Raw genomic sequence first — 21,356 nt, 5'->3', positions numbered from 1 at the left:
ACACAACTTGAGACAATACAACGGTCATGCTGCATGGGATGTATGTATGGATGATGTAATACCCTATTTTCCTTCGCAGGAAGAACAACACAACTTGATGAGAATATTCACCTACAATAGATAAGCATTGGATGGCAAATGAGTAGCGGTGACATTGACTTTATGGAAATACCACTGAACAGTAGTCATACCAAAAACTGTTCTGGCTGGAACAGATTCCTTGTTGATCCAAAAAGAAACCTGGGAAAGAATGACGGTCATTATGCAAGGTATATAGGTTTGTATTACAAAATAGCCCATTTTCCTTTGAAGATGAAAGTGTACCGTCATAACAATATATTCACCTGTTGACGAGAAAGAAGTAAGATAACATTGATATATTAACAATGATTTTAAATTATTTCAAACAAAATGTTGACATTACTAACAAATTTTGGATTAGCAAAGAAAAATGTCCACCCTTATTTAATCTTTATATCCAGATGCAGGTCACTATCTGATGAGCTCCTTTGAGTCTCTTGACAGTGCGTTCTATAATGTGGATGCTGATTACACCCACAAGTATGAATACTTACAGTGGCATATAGCTAAATTTATATTTTTATCTTCAAAATCGTTGGACCATTGGCCACCGCATGTGGACATGATTTTAGCTGCAAATGGCTGCAACCGCTTGGGATTCAGTCTTTTAAACTTAGCTATAATCAACTCGAAGAACAGTATATGGTGCTCTACACAACCCCATATAGCAAAGAGCAATTTTTTCTATGGGAACATACCTATGTATAGAATAGGTATTCCTATGTATTGATTCCTATGCCTAGGATAGGCAATCCTATGTATCGAACAAGGTGCAAACCATAGCAAGAAATTGAAGGGCTTATATCTGTAAAGCAGGCACCTGTAAAAGTCAATCTCCTGTTGTACTAATAGTTTTGTCATTTTTTACAAAATTATACATTTTCTCTCTATTTACAGAGAGGATATATAACTTGGTATTGCCACTTCTAGGTTCGCTTGAAAGAATCATAAATGATACACAGCAGCTATTGATTGCAGTCTAAATGCACTGGGATCTTGCAGGATTATTTTCAATTTAGTATTATAGCGAGCTGTCTAATCACTAGTGTTGAGCCACCCCCGTAGTGTTCGAGTTCGGTTCGGTTCGTCGAACACCCGTGTGTTCGCCGAACTGTTCGTCGAACTGTTCGTCGAACACCTTCGAAGACCGTTAAAACCAATGGCAGGCAAACAAAAACACATAGAAACACATAGAAAACACCTTCAAAGGTGTCCAAAAGCTGACAAACTGCTCAGAAGACACAACTAACACATGGAAAAGTGACAAGTACATATAGTCATGCGAAAAGAAAAGAGGTGGAGGAGTAAAAGGAGGGGGAGACACAGATATAGGCATGTCATGCCCTTCTAAAATCCAAAAAGTGAGAAGCCGAGACGGCCAGTCCGCTCCTGCCCGTGCCACCTCCGTGTCGCCGGGTTTGTGCCAGAGCCGCGGTGAACCCTGACGGCCAGCCCCCCTCTCCCAATACTGGTGCCTGTCCGCTGGTGGGTCGAGAGAGCCCCCCTGTGGTGGAGGCAGCTCTAAGCTTTTTAATTTAAATTGTCCCTCTAATTTGAATGAATACACTTTAAATCCATTTACAAGGATCTATTGGAGGGCAAGTCTCATGCCAGCAGCCGCGTAATTCCAGCTCCAGTAGCGTCCACTAAAGCTGCTGCAGTTAAAAAGCTTTTATAAGGATCGAGCTCGGCTGTCCACCGCAAGGCATCCTAGTGCCAGTCCCAGCCCCTATGCCTTGGGGTGCCTCCTGATGCTCTTCACTAAGTATCCCGTGGTCCCGAAGCATTTCCTTTGAAAAAATTAAGTGTCCAAACTACAGGTGGTGTAGCTTGCTTAACAGCCGGGATAATCCGCTGACTAGCAGACACTGCTACTAGGCACAAAGTATTTCCTGGGCTAGATGCAGTTAAAAATTTGTAAGTAGATACTCTCGTTGGATGCTGAGAAAGCATTCCATAGAGTCTCCTGGCACGCCATATATGATTCTCTTAAAAAGCTTGGGGTAGGGGTCTAGGGGACCCTTTTATAGCCAAAATCACGGCCCTGTATCACAATACGTCACCTAGGCTGAAGATAAATGGAACTGTAGCACCGAGGGCTCGGTTGCTACAGACGTATTGCACCTCACCCAGAGGTGTGATATCTCACTCTCAGATAAGGATGGAGTGTGGATCAGGACCTGACACCTGCATGCATTACACCACATTGCCGTGGGGCAGGGCGACCAATATGCCCCTGAGATGGGCACGACAGTCCCTGTCCCTGGCTGGAGTGGGGGAAGGGAACACTGAGGAAGGGGAACCCTGCAGTGCAGGAGCAGGGAGGAAGCAGTTCCTGGGTGCATTGAGAAGGGAGTATAAAAGGTGGGCACCATCTTAGTTCAGTGCAGAGAAGTCTGAGCAGAAGTGGCAGGGAGCAGGGGCTCTGCATGAGCTCTGCTCCGGAGGCGGGCCTAGTAACAGAGGCCCAGGCCTGCAAGAGGGAGAAGGAAGGAAGAGGAGCGGAGAAGGCTCCAGGAACGAGGAATGAAGGGATCCCAGGGGTGCGGACGGGCGAGTCGCCACCGCACGCCCGAATCCACCTGCGTGGAGGGGTCAGGCCAAAGGGGGAGACCGGTCCCCGAACTAGTGGAGGCAGGAAACGACCCTCAGCTAGAAACCAGAGGCTCTGACATTTTATGTGGCGCAGCCCCTTGCTCCACCCGCTAGGAAGGCACCACATAGGGTCAGGGAAACTGGCGCCAAGTTTACCAAGAGGAGGCCCGAGGCAGCCGGACAGAAGTGTTGGTAAGAAAGGCCAGACAAAGGACACACAAAGGGGGTCCTGTGAAGCGCTCCAAAGTTATCTGGGAGTTGTCTGAGCCCCTCACCTGGTGAGCACAGTACGACGTGGGCAGCCGTTACCTGCAGACGTGGCCTGGATAATAAGAACTGTGAGTAAAGGACCTGAACTGCATCACTGACTCCGTGTCGTTACTGCTGCTGCCCTGCACCATCACCCCCATCCTCCGCATGCACTGCCCTGAGGCTATACTCCTCCCGTGGGGAGTTATGCTACGCTCTGCTGCACCCACAACACCAGCCTTAGCGGTCTGCCCTGTAGCGGCGGTTCACTCTGACCGCAATCCACGGGTGGCGTAGTCGGACATTTAAACATCAAAACCACATAAATAGTTCCGCCACTGGTTTGACCGCCCTGAGCCACGGAACCGGATCGCCGCCACGAAGACTACAACCACCAGCATCCACCAAAAAGGGTCCGGCTCTAGGTGTCCCAAGGCCCAGGGGGTGCGTCAGAACATTTTCATCACCTTTCACAATCACCAATGGGACAAGGCAGGGATGTCCTCTGTCCCCTCTCTTATACATCCTAGTGACGGAGCACCTGCTCTCATCAATTCGCCATAACCCCAATATTAGGTGGATTGAGGTGGGAGGCACCGAGTACAAGTGCTCTCTATTTGCTGATGATGTCCTAGTATATATCACTCAATCACATATATCCATCCCTGCTATTATGGCTGAAATAGATCACTTTGTTACATGGTAAAATTTTAAAATCAATGCAGCGAAGTCTGAGGCCCTCGATGTCTCCCTCCCTAAATCCATATAGGATTCCATCCAGTCCAACTTTCCCTTTGCCTGGCCCTCACAGGGTATCAAATACTTAGGAATTCCTATTCATAGAGACCTCTCCCATCTATGTTATCTTAATTTTGGGCCCTTTATTGAACAATTCCATACAGACCACGGTTGGCAAGTTAGAACTGTAAGATTCACTACGTGAACCACTGGTGTTTTGTGGAAAAGCACATGTACACCGCGTTCCAAATTATTATGCAAAAAGTGTTTAGGAGTGATAAGGGAAGAATTTGTTTGTTTGTCAGTTAAACTCATTGATGGTGATGTGTGTCAGGGCTCTTTATATCACTGTAAGCAATTGCAGACACCTGTGCTAATTAGTTTGGCAGGTGCGTCCAATGAAAGGCAAGACTACTTAAGAAGGCTCTCTCACATTATTAAGCAGCCTACATTTTCTGCCAAAATGGGAAAGAAAAAGGATGTGTCGGCTGCTGAGAAGCAACAAATTGTGGAGTGTTTAGGTCAAGGCATGACTACAATCAACATTGTGCGATGATCAGGATGAAGTGTCTTGGCAATCAAGAAGTATGTAGCTGATTCACAGTACACACGTGTGCGTGCTGATAAGGGCAAATTGAGGACTCTTTCCTACAGGCAATTACGTCAGGTTGAAACAGCAGCGGCAAAAAAGCCTTGTCATAGCAGCAGACAAGTTTTTGAAGCTGCTTGTGCCTCCAACGTCCCCCGAACAACAAGATGCAGGGTCCTTCAGAGGTTTGCAGCTGTGCATATGCCATCCTGTCGACCTCCTCTATCCACTTCACACAAGCAGAAACGGCTCCAGTGGGCCAAACATTACATGAAGACTGATTTCAAAACTGTTTTGTTCACGGATGAGTGCCGTGCAGCGCTCGATGGTCCAGATGAATGGAGTGGAGGATGGCTGGTTGATGGACACCCCACGCAAACACGGCTACAGCGCCAACAAGGAGGAGGTGGAGTAATGTTTTGGGCTGGAATCATGGGGAGAGAGATTGTCGGCCCCTTTAGGATCCCTGAAGGCGCTAAAGATGAACTCCATAATGTATGTGGATTTTCTCAAACAGCACTTCCTGCCATGGTTCAAGAAGAAGAACCGTGTATTTCACAGCAAGATCATTTTTCTGCATGATAATGCACCATCTCATGCTGCACATAAAACATCTGCATCTCTGGCTGATATGGGCATAAAAGGGGACAAACTTATGGTGTGACCCCCATGCTCCCCTGACCTCTACCCCATTCAGAACCTTTGGAGCATCATTAAAAGGAGTGTCTATGATGGCGGGAGGCAGTTCACATCTAAGAACAGCTCTGGGAGGGTATTCTGTCCTCATGCAAAACAATTGAAGCAGAAACCATCCAAAACCTGACAAACTCAATGGACGAGAGAGTTCAGAAGCTCCTTTCGAACAAGGGGTCCTATGTGAAAATGTAACATCACCTAGAATAAAGTTTTGAGTTGAAAACTGTTTGATTTCAGTTTCTAACAACCTGCTAATGCTTATAATTTCAAAAATGACCATTTTTTTGGTCTTTATTAAAATGAAAAGGTTGATCGAAAAGTTTGGGGGATCTAAGAGTGTGGCAACCCAGTAGTCATGATTACTTCGAATTCTGACAATATGAGGGTCATGCTGCAGGTAGTGCAGCAAGAAGGCACTTATGTGTCTTGCGCATCTCGGAGCCCCAAAATTATTTTCCGGGCTAGATGCAGCTAAAAATTATTTTTAATTTTAAATCTGGTGAAGCTTATTATAGATGGCCTAATAGGATCAGTGCTGCACACTGCTACAAAGCCCAAATTATTTTCCAGTCAAGATACAGATAAACATGATTAGTAATTTGAAAGCTTAAAACGGTTGGTAGGGTGATTTTAACCAATCATCAAGCTTTTACTCTCCCCAGGATGACACAGGGGTAGAAAAGTCGTTTCGGATCCATGATTTGTTCATCTTTATGAACGTGAGTCTGTCTACATTATCAGTGGAGAGCCGCGTGCGCTTATCTGTCAGCACACCACCAGCAGCGCTGAACACACGTTCAGACAGAACGCTGGCTGCGGGGCATGACAAGATCTCCAAGGCGTAAGTGGCTAGCTCCGGCCATTTATCCAGATTGGAAGCCCAAAAAGAGCAAGGGTCCAGTGACACAGTCGTGGCTTCAATGTTTACTTGGAGATACTCCTGTACCATCGTCTCTAGGCGTTGACTATGTGTCAGACTTCTTGTCTCCTGTGGCCTTGCAAAGGATGGGCTAAAAAAGTGGTGAAATGATTCCGCCAAATTGATGTTACCAGCAGATACTGTGGTTCTGTTACGGTTTGAGTGCTGAACACTTGACGGTCCCACGGTTGGCAAGTTGGAACTGTGAGATTCACTACGTGCACCACTGGTATTTTGTGGAAAAGCACATGTAAGATTCTGCAACAGTCTCTGCTGATACTCCTGCATGCGTGCATCCCTTTCTATGGCAGGAATAATTTCTGCAAATTTACTTTTGTACCGGGGATCTAACAGTGTGGCAACCCAGTAGTCAGGATTATTTCTAATTCTCACAATTCGAGGGTCATGTTGCAGGTAGTGCAGCAAGAAGGCACTCATGTGTGTTGCGCATCCAGGAGCACCAAGTCCCTGTTGTGTTGGTGGCGAGGTAGCAATCATGCTTCCTTCCTCTGTCCTCTCCCCCCAACCTCGCACAACAGAAATGTGATCAAGGTCTCCCTCATCTGATGAGTCTTCCATCAGTTCGTCCTCCACTTCTTCCTGGGCTCCTGCACCTTCCTCACTAGTTTGGCTGCTACCATGCGCCCTGGTAAAATCATCTCCCCCACCCTCACATGCCTGCCGCCTTGGTGCTGCCGACCGTCTGGACCTTGCAGATGTTAGCCCTTCCGCATACAACTCCTCCTCCTCTACTTCCTCCACCTCCTCTTGTGCCACCACCTGACTCCGAATTCTGTTTAACATGTGCTCCAGCATGTAAATCACCGGAATAGTCATGCTGATAATGGCATCGTCAGCACTAAACATCTTCGTCGCCATTTCAAAACTGTGCAGAAGGGTGCATAGGTCCCTGATCTGAGACCACTCCTCCAGCGTGATTTGCCCCACCTCTGAATCTCGTTGGCCCAGGCTATACGTCAGAACGTATTGCACCAGGGCTTGTCGGTGCTGCCACAGTCGCTGCAACATGTGCAGAGTTGAATTCCACCAGGTAGGCACATCGCATTTTAGCCGGTGAAGTGGCAGGCCCAACGACTTCTGTAGAGATGTAAGTCGCTGAGCTGCGGGATACGAACGGCGGAAGTGAGCACACAGCGACCGTGCCCTCTGCAGAAGGCCATCTAGTCTGGGATAGTGGGCTAAAAATTGCTGGACAACCAGGTTCAACACGTGAGCCATACAAGGCACGTGTGTGACATTGCCCCGGCGAAGGGCCGCACCCAGGTTTGCAGCATTGTCGCACACGGCCTTCCCTGGTTTCAGGTCCAGTGGAGACAACCATTCATGAAATTGGTTCTCCAGAGCTGACCACAACTCCTCAGCTGTGTGACTCACATTTCCCAGACATTTCAATGTAAAAACCGCCTGATGACGTTGAGCCCTACTGCCAGCATAGTAAGGAGGTGTGCAGGATCCCTTCTGCGCAGTTAGAAAGCTTGTGGCATGACCAGACAGGCTTTGGGTGCAGGTGGAAGACCGAGAGGAGGTTGAGGAGGCAGAAGCAGTGGAGGAAAAATGACATAAAGAGGATTGACGCACAACTCGTGGGGACGGCAAGACTTGGACAGCAGCCCCTTGTCCTGCTGTCACCATAGTTACCCAGTGCCCAGTCAGCGACATGTAACGCCCCTGTCCATGCCTACTCGTCCAAGTGTCTGTGGTGAAATGCACCCTGTCACACACAGAGTTTCTCAAAGAAGCGGTGATGTTGTGTGCGACATGCTGGTGGAGCGCAGGCACACCTTTCTTTGAGAAGTAGTGCCGACTGGGCATCTGGTACTGGGGCACTGCGACGGACATAAGGTCTCGAATATCCTCTGTGTCCACCAGGCGGAAAGGCAGCATTTCTGTAGCCAAGAGCTTGCAGATGGTGAAATTCAACCTCTTAGCTTTCTCATGGCTAGGAGGAAATGGTCTTTTACTTGTCCACATCTGAGGGACCGAGGGCTGGCTATTGTGCTTAGACGGGGTTGATAAGGGTGTCCCCGGCAAACTGCCGGTCTGTGAGGAAGATGCAGGCGGACATGTTAGGTTGCCTTGATCCAAAGGTGGTGCTATCGATGTCGGACAGCGCTCAAGACCAGCTGGTGTTACCACCTCCAAAGAAAATGATGACCTGCCAATCACGCTGGCTGTTGCGGGTAAAGAGGTGGCAGGTCTGCGCCCCAAAACAGGTGTGACTGCTGTCCCCCCAGTCACAGAGGATGAAGAGGCCGCGGATGCACAAGATATGGCAGACGGTGGTTGGCCCGGCCGGCTAGACCGCATTGTAGCACACTGAGCTTCCCACTGCAACTTATGCTTCATGTCCATGTGCCGGTTCATGCATGAAGTACTCAAACTATGTATTTTTTGGCCTCTACTTAGCTTTTGCTGACAAATGTTACAGATAACACGAGTTGGGTCATCTTTATCGATCTGAAAAAATGCCCAGGCTATGCAAGGCTTAGCACCCATGCGACCTGAAGAGCCACCACGACTTGTGGTGAGAGGCAGAGTTGTGTTTGAGGATGCAGTTGTTGACGTGCTTCCAGTACTACGTCTCTGTCCAGGAAGGCGCAACCTGACCTCGTCGTCACTAGCATCTTCCTCCACCTCCTCTGCTGACCTCATCTCTTGGCTGACTGTGGGTTGACAGTAAGTGGGATCTCCGACCTCATCATCATCACCCTGTGCGTTATCACACCCGTCATCCTCACAGCCAACCTGTTCCTACCCTGACAAAAAACTAAAGTTGTCGCTCCAATCAGGTATTTGAGTCTTATCATCGTCTTCCTCATTGTCTCCACCAACAGGAGTTACAGTTTGGGAATGAGGGTCTACATTATGGTCAGAACCTTCTGCGTCTGGTCCTGGATCCGACTCATAAAGATTCTGGGCATCAGTGCAGATCATTTCCTCGTCTGGATTCACAGAAGTGCTGGAGTCGACATCTGATTCCCAGGCTATAGTATGAGTAAACAGCTCTGCAGACTCAACCATCTGTTCTACCTCATACTCAGACGGGCAGCTGGAGATTTGGGAGCTGTGAGGAAGCAAGTGCGATTTGGGTGACACCTTTGAGGACTGGAGTATTTGTGATGTTGAAGTTGATGTGGAGGAGAGCCCACTTAAAGGAGCACTTGATATCCGTTGAAGCACCTGCTGTTTTTGTGCCTCATCTGGAATTTGTAGCGATTGGCGTGGCCGTAAGAAAGGGATCTTATCACATTGTCCGCTAAAAGAAGTAGACATTTTAGTTTGGCTGGAAGATGGTCTTTCTTCTGCACCTACCCCACGGACACAACCTTTTTTCCCCTTCCCAACACGCCTATTCCCCTTTCCACCAGCAGCAGGCCTTTTTCCACTCATTTTGGTGGTTAACTAATTCACAACTCTGGAGTTGTTTGCACAAAAAAACAATGGATGGTAACCGAGCAGAGCTGAGTGGCCAAACTGTGGTATTAGGCCAAAACTATTGGCTGGGTTAGATGCAGAAAAAAATTATTTTTAATTTGCAACCTGATGGAGGTCAGTATAGATGGACTAATAGACCAAGTCCCACACACCGCTAGAAGGCCAAATATTTTTTCAGAGCTAGATGCAGAAAATGTTTTTATTCAATTTGCAACCTGATGGAGGTCAGTATAGATGGACTAATAGACCAAGTCCCACACACTGCTAGAAGCCCAAATATTTTTTCAGAGCTAGATGCAGAAAAAAATTATTTTTAATTTGCAACCTGATGGAGGTCAGTATAGATGGACTAATAGACCAAGTCCCACACACCGCTAGAAGCCCAAATATTTTTTCAGAGCTAGATGCAGAAAAAAATTATTTTTAATTTGCAACCTGATGGAGGTCAGTATAGATGGACTAATAGACCAAGTCCCACACACCGCTAGAAGCCCAAATATTTTTTCAGAGCTAGATGCAGAAAAAAATTATATTCAATTTGCAACCTGATGGAGGTCAGTATAGATGGACTAATAGACCAAGTCCCACACACCGCTAGAAGCCCAAATATTTTTTCATAGCTAGATGCAGAAAAAAATTATTTTTAATTTGCAACCTGATGGAGGTCAGTATAGATGGACTAATAGACCAAGTCCCACACACCGCTAGAAGCCCAAATATTTTTTCAGAGCTAGATGCAGAAAAAAATTATATTCAATTTGCAACCTGCTGGACGTCAGTATAGAAGGACTAATAGAACAAGTCCCACACACTGCTAGAAGCCCAAATATTTTTTCAGAGCTAAATGAAGAAAAAAAATATTTTTAATTTGCAACCTGATGGAGGTCAGTATAGATGGACTAATAGACCAAGTCCCACACACTGCTAGAAGCCCAAATATTTTTTCAGAGCTAGATGCAGAAAAAAATTATTTTTAATTTGCAACCTGATGGAGGTCAGTATAGATGGACTAATAGACCAAGTCCCACAAACCGCTAGAAGCCCAAATATTTTTTCAGAGCTAGATGCAGAAAATTTTTTTATTCAATTTGCAACCTGATTGAGGTCAGTATAGATGGACTAATAGACCAAGTCCCACACACTGCTAGAAGCCCAAATATTTTTTCAGAGCTAGATGCAGAAAAAAATTATTTTTAATTTGCAACCTGATGGAGGTCAGTATAGATGGACTAATAGACCAAGTCCCACACACTGCTAGAAGCCCAAATATTTTTTTAGAGCTAGATGCAGAAAAAAATTATTTTTAATTTGCAACCTGATGGAGGTCAGTATAGATGGACTAATAGACCAAGTCCCACACACCGCTAGAAGCCCAAATATTTTTTCAGAGCTAGATGCAGAAAAAAATTATATTTAGTTTGCAACCTGCTGGAGGTCAGTATAGAAGGACTAATAGAACAAGTCCCACACACTGCTAGAAGCCCAAATATTTTTTCAGAGCTAGATGCAGAAAAAAATTATATTCAGTTTGCAACCTGATGGAGGTCAGTATAGATGGACTAATAGAATGATGCTATGCCCAAAAGATTTTACTTCACTAGGTGCAGTAAAAAAATTGGTATTCTATACACAGGTGGTATATCTTGCAACACAGATAGGCTACTCCACTGACTAACACACTCTGCAATAGGCCAAAAAGGATTAGCTTTGCTAGATTCAGCCAAATGCTGTGAAAAAAACTTGCACAGCACTGGCACAGACCTGCCTGGCAAAAACTGATAGGAACTGATGTAACCTAGTCCTGAAAAGGACTCCAATTACAATTAGTCTTTACTCCCACAATCTATCTATTTAAGAGCACAGACCTGCCTGATAAAAGTCGTAGGAAATGCTGTAACCTAGTCCTTAAAAGGACTGCAATCACAACTATTCCCTACTCCCAAGCTATCTGTATATTTGTGCGAAAATTGGCTTGAAATTAACAAGGTATAGCGCACACAGCAACAGCGGTGCCGTCTAACACGCAGCTGCAGCAGTGAGAAAATGGTGGCGACGGGGAAAATGGCTTGGTCTTATAGGGCAAGGACATGTGACATACACTGCCAATCACACATGCCCTTGCTTGTGTGAAAAAAAGCACTTCGCTCCGTGTGTGCGCTGCTGATAGGCTGACAGATTGCACCTCCCCACTGCAAATGCGGGAAAGAGAAAAAAAAATGGAGATCTTCATTGTTCCTGCAGAGATCCATCCCCTGCCCCTCCCCCCGCCCCGCTGTACACTCAAACTGCGTATTAACATTAATTTTCATCATTACTGAGAAAAAATCCAGTTATGATTTTGGTGCACGAACAGTTATCGAACATAACCTCGAACAGCCGAATTTTTCTCAAATTGTTCGTGTTCGCCGACCGGCTCGAACACCGCCCAAAACAGCTCGAATTTGAGATTGGCGAACAGTTCGAGTAGAACAACGCTCATCTCTACTAATCACATAAAAATACTGAGCAGTCATAACGTACAAGTAGCATAGCAGAAATCTGTATAATAGCTTGAAAACATCAGAGTAGATCACAAATATCATATCAGGTAACTTAAATGCACAGCTTAATTTTAGGAAAAATATATTTTTGTACTGTACTAGTCAGTATGTAGAAAAATATTAAAATTCGAGTGTCCTCAATGTTTGATACCTTTTAATGGCTGATTGAAAAGATGGTAACAAATAGCAGCTTTCGAGACTACTCAGATCTCCTCATAAGGCATAGAATAACACAAAATTTGAACCACCACATATACAGTACAGACCAAAAGTTTGGACACACCTTCTCATTTAAAGATTTTTCTGTATTTTCATGACTATGAAAATTGTAGCAATCCTAAAAGTCAATATTGACCCTTTAACGAGCCTTATCACATGACTTAGGATAAAAACCAAGACAGAAACTCAATTTACAGACACTGTGTTTCGGGGTACTGCCCCTTGTCAGTGCAAAGTGTAAGTTCTGATTTGGCTGGGTGACAGGCATCAGACTTTGCATATTTCCCAAAGGAGCATTGCTGCTTGAAAAGTCTCCTCACCTTGACGTGCTTAGCATGTCGCTCTCCGCAAGGAGAAACATTACTTCTTAGATACATTTTCTTCTTATGTCTGACGCCTCTCACCCAGCCAAACCAGAATTCACACTTTGCACTGACGAGGGGCAGTACCCCAAAACACAGTGTCTTCAAATTGAGTTTCTGGTCTTGGCTTTTATCCTAATTCATGTGATAAGGCTCATTAAAGGGTCACTATTGACTTCAAAAGTTGTCACAATTTTGCACTCCTAGACTCTTCTATCTCTCAGGAATTTTAAGTTGCCCTTCAATACAAGCAATTATCCATGATGCTGCAATCAAGGCTGCAAAAATGCCTGACCACAGGTGTATCTATTCTTTTTTCTTTTATTATGTGGCTATGAGATTTCATTCTTGTTCTAGGTTTAGTCCTGTCTCCTTCTTCTGTATTTTAGGCAGCCCCCAAATATAAGATGCATCATTTTCAGAAACTCCCTGTCCTCTCCAACCACAACAGGAATGTTTTCATGCATCCATAAAAAATGTAAAACCTGTCCGTATATGATGACAACAGACAAGATAAACATTCCCAACTCACATCAGGATTACAAGATCCCAGGTACTTTCAGCTGTATCACATCTAATATGGTGTACTTAATTATATGTACCAAATGTCCAATTGGGGTCTGTACATAGGTGAGACAAGTTTAAAAACATAGAAAAAGATTGAACTTAAGATTCGATATTGAATGACTTTATGCTGGAAAAGATATAATTTAAAGGAAAGACATATTTCTTTCCCAAGAGCAAAATTTTCAGTAGGACACCCCTTTACATGAAGTTTAGTATTTGATGCTCCTCCCCAACCAATTTTATCCACAGCTAGATTTAGGAAAAACTTTGCTGCATAGTGTTCATTCCGGTCACTCACTGCAATATACATGTTTATTCACTTAAAAAAAGCCGTGTTTTCCCACAGTTGCAGGGCCTACAGGGCTAATGTAGCTTGTGGCGTAGTGGATGAAAGTAGACTTATGTACAGTGCCTACAAGTAGTATTCAACCCCCTGCAGATTTAGCTGGTTGACACATGCGGAATTAACTTGGCATTGTGACATTTGTACTGTAGATCAGCCTGGAAGTGGGAAATGCACTGCAGCAATTTTTTTTTATTTTTTTAAAACGTAAAAAGTTAATTCAGAGTGTCATTTATTATTCAACCCCTCAAACCACAAGAATTCTGTTTGGTCCCCCTAAAGTATTAAGAAGCAGTTCAGGCACCAAGAATAATGAGCTTCACATGTGTGGATTAAAGATCTCTTTTGCCAGCCTTTTCTGACTATTTAAGACCCTCCCCAAACTTGTGAACAGCACTCAGACAATGTCAACATGGGAAAGACAAAGGAGCATTCCAAGGCCATCAGAGACAAGATCGTGGAGGGTCACAAGGCTGGCAAGGGGTACAAAACCCTTTCCAAGGAGTTGGGCCTACCTGTCTCCACTGTTGGGAGCATCATCCATAAGTGGAAGGCTTATGGAACTACTGTTAGCCTTCCACGGCCAGGACAGCCTTTGAAAGTGTCCTCCCGTGCTGAGGCCAGGCTTGTCCGAAGAGTCAAGGCTAACCCAAGGACAACAAGGAAGGAGCTCCGGGAAGATCTCATGGCAGTGGGGACATTGGTTTCAGTCAATACCATAAGTAACGTACTCCACCGCAATGGTCTCCGTTCCAGACGAGCCCGTAAGGTACCTTTACTTTCAAAGCGTCATGTCAAGGCTCGTCTACAGTTTGCTCATGATCACTTGGAGGACTCTGAGACAGACTGGTTCAAGGTTCTATGGTCTGATGAGACCAAGATCGAGATCTTTGGTGCCAACCACACACGTGACGTTTGGAGACTGGATGGCACTGCATACGACCCCAAGAATACCATCGTTACAGTCAAGCATGGTGGTGGCAGCATCATGCTGTGGGGCTGTTTCTCTGCCAAGGGGCCTGGCCATCTGGACCGCATCCATGGGAAGATGGATAGCACGGCCTACCTGGAGATTTTGGCCAAGAACCTCCGCTCCTCCATCAAGGATCTTAAGATGGGTCGTAATTTCATATTCCAACAAGACAACGACCCAAAGCACACAGCCAAGAAAACCAAGGCCTGGTTCAATAGGGAAAAAGTCAAGGTGTTGGAGTGGCCTAGTCAGTCTCCTGACCTTAACCCAATTGAAAACTTGTGGAAGGAGCTCAAGAATAAAGTCCACATGAGACACCCAAAGAACCTAGATAACTTGGAGAAGATCTGCATGGAGAAGTGGGCCAAGATAACTCCACAGACCTGTGCCGGCCTGATCAGGTCCTATAAAAGACGATTTTTAGCTGTAATTGCAAACAAGGGTTATTCCACAAAATATTAAACATAGGGGTTGTATAATAATTGACCCACACTTTTATGTTTAAAATTTAATAAAATTCAACTGAGCAACATAGCTTTTTGGTTTGTAAGATTTATGCTTCTGTTCATAAAACCTATTCTCGTTTGCAGTTTGAAGGCTCTAACTTATTTGCATCTTATCAAACCAGCTAAATCTGCAGGGGGTTGAATACTACTTGTAGGCACTGTAGCTGTCAGTGACATACTTTTTGGCCTGCACTCTTGCTCCTCTCAGCTGTATCTGCACATCAGGCATATGTCCTGCCAGTCACTTTGGCCATGCCCTGGATATACAGTAGACATTACTTTATTTCTTTACAAATTAATGCACACTTTAAAATATATTATTTTTTCTAATCTTTTTTTACTTTTTGGTTGTAATTTTTTATTATGATTTTTTTTTATATAAATAAAAAAATATTTACTTAAAAACTTGATTATAAACCCCTTAGTTACTGGACATTTTTTTTTAAATCTGATGTGTCACTTTATGTATTAATGACTCCGGAATGCTTCAACATATCTCATAGATTTTGAGAATGGTTTTTTTTTTCATGACACCTTATACTTTATAATAATGGTAAATTTAGGTTGGTATGTTTTGCGTTTATTTATAAAACTATCAGAAATTTGATAACAATTTAAAAAAAATAGCAATCTTCAAACTTTGATTATTGATGATTATCCCTTTAATCCAGAATGTCATACCACACAAAAACATTAGTAAATAATATTTCCCTCATGTCTGTCTTACATCAGCACCATTTGTAAAATGTTGTTTTATTTTATTAGAATTTTAGAAGGTTTAAAAATGTAGCAGTAATTTTTCATTTTTTCGAGTAAATTTTGAAAACTTATTTTTATAGTGACCTGTTTAATTTTGATGTGACTTTGGGGGTCTTATATAGTGGAAACCACCCAAAAGTGAAACCATTTTAAAAACAGCACCCCTCAACGTATTCAAAATTGCTTTCAATTACTTCATTAATCCTTCAGGCACTTTTCAGGAATTAATGCAAAGCGACATGACAGGAATGAAAAAGTTTATTTTTAACAATTAAATTTTGATAACTTCTGAGCAGGTCACTATAGCCGGCAGGCTCTGAGGTGTTTTTTTGGCCAATAAACTGCCATGGCAAACATCAGGACCACACAATCAAGATCTCGGGGTGCAAATGTGGCTGAAAGGGAGCCCCCAATCTCTGTTAACCATTAAGATGCTGTAGTCACAATTAACAGCAGCATCTAAGGTATTAAACAGTCATGGTAGGTGCAAACACTGATCATGGCTAATGCATCAAGTTGTCAGCTATAGTGTACATCTGACAGCTGCTGGATTGTCACCTGTCGGGGGATGCTAGTCTCTTATATCTCAGGTCAGTAAAAAGACATATTGGTGGTCACTAAGGGATAGATTATATCTAAGTTAATTCATGCAATCTCAGTTACCTGTATTAGACTTCAATGTTTCACTGGAAACAGTTTGTCCAACAAGATCATACTGTAGAAGGCTTGAAGACTCTTGTGGCACTTCAACTGAATACAGAGGACCCTTTTTCCATGTATAAATAATTTCAGATTTGGGATAGGCATCTGTGGATATGTGATAAATATGACAATTGCAAAGAAGCTGCTAATTTGATAGATACAATAAAAGAAATAGCATTTTTTGGCAAAGAATTGCGTATAATGAAATATATAGGATATTTTAAAATATTTATGCCTAATTAATTTTTGAAGGGAGGCACACATAGGATCAGGAGCACACATCAAATTTGAGCAAGTATCTAATTTTTTATTGAAAAACCAATGAAACTGCAGCATACTTTACTGCAATAATATCCAGATCATGGCATACATTTGCATGCCGAAAACTTCTACTATTTTAGGAACTTTAATTTTCTCATTTTCCCTATAACTATAAACCCTATGTATAATAAAATATCACAATGGTACCTATAGTGCTTTTTCATTTCAGCAAGAATTCAGAATGATGCTATGCATGATGTAGAACTATATAGTTCAAAACTATTCAACTATTAGTATGAGGGTTTTGAGGTTGCCTGCTCTGCTGCCCTCTTTCATTTGCTATACTTTAGCCTCGAGAACAAGTTCTAAAGTAATCATATGTGAAGCATTATATGCACCAGCATATGCTAGTGTACAAATCTGAGCTAGATGGATTCACTCTTTGATCCTATAATGGGCTACTCATGGATCGACTATAAGTCCATTGAAAAAAAAGATCATATTATAATAGATCACAACTAATCTAATCTGATTTAAAAGAACTAATCTTTCATATCCGTCATAGATCCTATAAAAACAAAGCCATAAAGCCAGTGTGACCAGAGCTTAATCCAGTTAGGCTCTGTTCATAATATCTTTATGTTGCTCTATTCTTTCAAATAAAATACCTATTGAACCACCATCGATCCTGTTAAAGGAGTTTTCCCACGAACAAAAGTTGATTTAATCAATACAGTTAGGTCCATATATATTTGGACAGAGACAAGGTTTTTCTAATTTTGGTCCTAGACATTACCACAATGAATTTTAAACAAAACAATTCAGATGCAGTTGAAGTTCAGACTTTCAGCTTTCATTTGAGGGTATCCACATTAAAATTGGATGAAGGGTTTAGGAGTTTCCGCTCCTTAACATGTACCACACTCTTTTTAAAGGGACCAAAAGTAATTGGACAGATTAAATAATTGTAAATAAAATGTTCATTTCTAGTACTTGGTTGAAAACCCTTTGTTAGCTATGACTGCCTGATGTCTTGAACTCATGGACATCACCAGACGCTGTGTTTCCTCATTTTTTATGCTCTGCCAGGCCTTCACTGTGGTGGTTTTCAGATGCTGTTTGTTTGTGGGCCTTTCTGTCTGAAGTTTAGTTTTTAACAAGTGAAATGCATGCTCAATTGGGTTGAGATCAGGTGACTGACTTGGCCATTCAAGAATATTCCACTTCTTTGCTTTAATAAACTCCTGGGTTGCTTTGGCTTTATGTTTTGGGTCATTGTCCATCTATAGCATGAAATGACGACCAATCAGTTTGGCTGCATTTGGCTGGAGCTGAGCACACAGTATGGCTCTGAATACATCAGAATTCATTCGGCTGCTTCTGTCCTGTGTCACATCATCAATAAACACTAGTGACCAAGTGCCACTGGCAGCCAAGCATGCCCAAGCCATTACACTGCCTCTGCCGTGTTTTACAGATGATGTGGTATGCTTTGGATCATGAGCTGTACCACACCTTCGCCATACTTTTCTCTTTCCATCATTCTGGTAGAGGTTGATCTTGGTTTAATCTGTCCAAAGAATGTTCTTCCAGAAGTGTGCTGGCTTTTTTAGATGGTTTTTAGCAAAGTCCAGTCTAGCCTTTTCATTCTTGATGCTTATGAGTGGCTTGCACCGTGCAGTGAACCCTCTGTATTTACTTTCATGCAGTTTTCTCTTTATGGTAGACTTTGATATTGATATGCCTACCTCCTGGAGAGTGTTGTTCACTTGGTTGGCTGTTGTGAAGGGGTTTCTCTTCACCATGGAGATTATTCTGCGATCATCCACCACTGTTGTCTTCCATGGCGCCCAGGTCTTTTTGCATTGATGAGTTCACCAGTGCTTTCTTTCTTTCTCAGGATGTACCAAACTGTAGATTTTGCCACTCCTAATATTGTAGCAATTTCTCAGATGGGTTTTTTCTGTTTTTGCATCTTAAGGATGGCTTGTTTCACCTTCATGGAGAGCTCCTTAAACCGCATGTTTACTCCACACCAAAATCTTCCAAATGCAAGCACCACACCTCAAATCAACTCCAGGCCTTTTATCTGCTTAATTGAGAATGACATAATAAAGGGATTGCCCACACCTGTCCATGAAATAGCCTTGGAGTCAATTGTCCAATTACTTTTGGTCCCTTTAAAAACAGGGTGGCACATGTTAAGAAGCTGAAACTCCTAAACCCTTCATCCAATTTTAATGTGGATACCCTCAAATGAAAGCTGAAAGTCTGAACTTCAACTACATCTGAATTGTTTTGCTTAAAATTCATTGTGGTAATGTCTAGAACCAAAATTAGAAAAATGTTGTCTCTGTCCAAATATATATGGACCTAACTGTCTATCTGGGAATAATAATAAGTTCCACAATTGGATGTGTTTAAATAAAATGTTCCTGTGCTGAGATAATCTTATAAATGTGCCCTGTGGTGTACTGTGTAATGGCTGTGTCTGACCGTGCAGGGACATGGTCTGATTATACCACATCTCCTGGGCAGGGGAGGACTCAAAAGAGTATACAGACATTACAGCAGTGGATCACAGCTGATTCTTTCTTTGAAGTAAAACATTGTTTAAAAACAGGCAGGAAAATGTTTTACCTCACAAAAAGAAATAGGCTGTGATCCCATGATGAAATGTCTGTATACTCTTTGGCTTACTCCCCTGCCCAGGAGCTGTGGTATGATCAGACCATATCCCTGTACGGTCAGACACAGCCATTACACAGTAAACAGCAGGGGCACATTTATAACATTATCTCAGCACAGGAACATTTTATGTAAATACATCCAATTGTGGAAGTTATTATTATTCCAAGATCTATTGAATAAAATGAACTTTCATTCACGGGAAAACTCCTTTAATTCTAATCAAAAAAATGAAAAAAAAAGTTGAGACAGCAATTGATCATTAGATCCCAATATTTTATAAGCATAATCCTTCAATCTGCAACACTAAAATTATAGATAACTTAATTAAAGTGGTTGTCCAGCAACATTTTTTTCTTTTTTTTTTTAAATATCATATTACTGATTGCTATTTTTTCCAACATAGCATAGCATGAAAAATTACGTAAAGACTTATAACATTAAGAGAGAGAAATTCTAAGCAGAACAAAGAGCAACATTCACTTAATAAGAAATTAGCAAACTTCACAAAGTAACAATATTAAGCTGACGGTCAAGATGGGACCACACAGGTCAAAAAATCATAATAAACCAGACAAGTCCAGGTAGTGTTGGGTGAAAGTGCTCAGATAAGGTGTTATCTGAACACGCTCGGGTGCTAGCCGAGTAGCTTTGGCGTGCTCAAAAACTATGTTCGAGCCGCTGCGGCTGCATGTCTCACGGCTGTTAGACAGCCGCAACACATGCTGGGATTGTCTAAGAAACAGACAATCCCTGCATATGTTGTGGCTATCTAACAGCAGTGAGACATAAATACTCGAACATAGTTTTCGAGCACGCCGAAGCTACTCGGTTAGCACCCGAGCATGCTCGGATAACACCTTATCTGAGCACGTTCGTGCATCACTAGTCAAAGGTCATTGTCAACACGCAAAATCAAGTCACCTTTGGCCCAAAAAGAGGAAGCTATAAATCACTCATTGTAGAGAGAACAAGATGGCATTAATTTGGTCTAGAGGTACTTTAAAACATCTCAGAAAGGTTTATATGAATAAATAAGCATTCTCACAGATCCCCTGCTGCTCCCAGTCTGATGACGCCAGATTACTTGTCGGTTGGTCTCTACATTCTGCGGTGGGATTAATGTCTTGACACAGGAACATATCACTGTTGAAGCCAATTACTGGCTATATTCGGTCACCAATGTAACCAGTGACTAGATATAGTGGTCACATGTGTCTGTATCGGGATATCACAGCTGCAGCAGGAAGTGGACATTAATGCAGCATCATGGGAGCAGAAGTGTTGAGAGATCATTTAGATGAGTATGCCCATTTTACTTTTGTAAACCATTTTGAGATGTATCATTAAAAAAGTCATTATACAGCTCCAGTAAAATTCTCAAAGATGCATTAATTTTACTTACAACTGCCAAACTTGAGTGGGCATGCATGTCCATCCATTGGAAAATTTATTAACCTCATTGGGCATTCTGCTTTGATAGTCAACCTGAAATAAAGATAATGATGGTATAAATCAGATTTTATACTAGATCATTGCTATTAAATTCATACAATATCTTTCTGTGATAGTTTAACCAGTTCAACTGGGCTATTTCCGCCCTTTTTGATCCAGACACATTTTCAGGTTTTATCACTTTTATAGGCTCTAAAAAATGTTAACTTTCAGATATTTAAGTAATTTTTACCTCTTTTTTTAAATACTTTGGGGCTTAATTTTCATGTCATTTCATATTCCTTTTTTGGCTGATATTGGGGGAAAATAAATTGCTATTTTTTTAAAAATATTTTTTTTTCTTACGGAACACTAAGAACATTTTAAATTGCATTTCCCTTTCCATAACAATTATATATAGAAACAGCTATTTAGACAGTCAGTGTCTAATTTTTTCTTTAGTTTAGCTTTTTTTCTTTATGCTTTTTTCTATTTTATTTTTGCTATTTTTATTTTTTGGATTTATTTCACACATTGTGCCCCCTTAAGATATTATAAGACATTTATGGGAAGGAAATATATTTTAAAATATTAAAGCATTCTTTTTATTATTCACTTTCCCTGTAATTCTGGCTTGTACATTCTCACCAGTTACAGGGGAATTTCAGCTTTCTGCCTG

General features: G+C 42.4%; 1 protein-coding gene across 1 annotated transcript in view; it reads right to left on the bottom strand.

Moving 5' to 3' along the window:
• GABRA6 (gamma-aminobutyric acid type A receptor subunit alpha6) overlaps positions 1-21,356 on the bottom strand; it is a 55,987-nt gene that overhangs the window by 28,699 nt on the left and 5,932 nt on the right. The window contains exons 5-7 of the mRNA XM_073649522.1: positions 20,649-20,731; positions 16,256-16,399; positions 192-344 (exon numbers count right to left, since the gene is read on the bottom strand). Coding sequence (XP_073505623.1) covers positions 192-344; positions 16,256-16,399; positions 20,649-20,731 — 380 coding nt within the window. The remainder of the gene's footprint in view (positions 1-191; positions 345-16,255; positions 16,400-20,648; positions 20,732-21,356) is intronic.

Source organism: Phyllobates terribilis, unplaced genomic scaffold (assembly GCF_046119375.1).
Source record: "Phyllobates terribilis strain yellow unplaced genomic scaffold, ASM4611937v1 Scaffold_10__3_contigs__length_209671492, whole genome shotgun sequence".
NCBI classification, from domain to species: Eukaryota; Metazoa; Chordata; class Amphibia; order Anura; family Dendrobatidae; genus Phyllobates; species Phyllobates terribilis.
The sequence above is the reverse complement of the archived record's forward strand: the minus strand, read 5'-3'. Positions and strand labels throughout refer to the sequence as shown.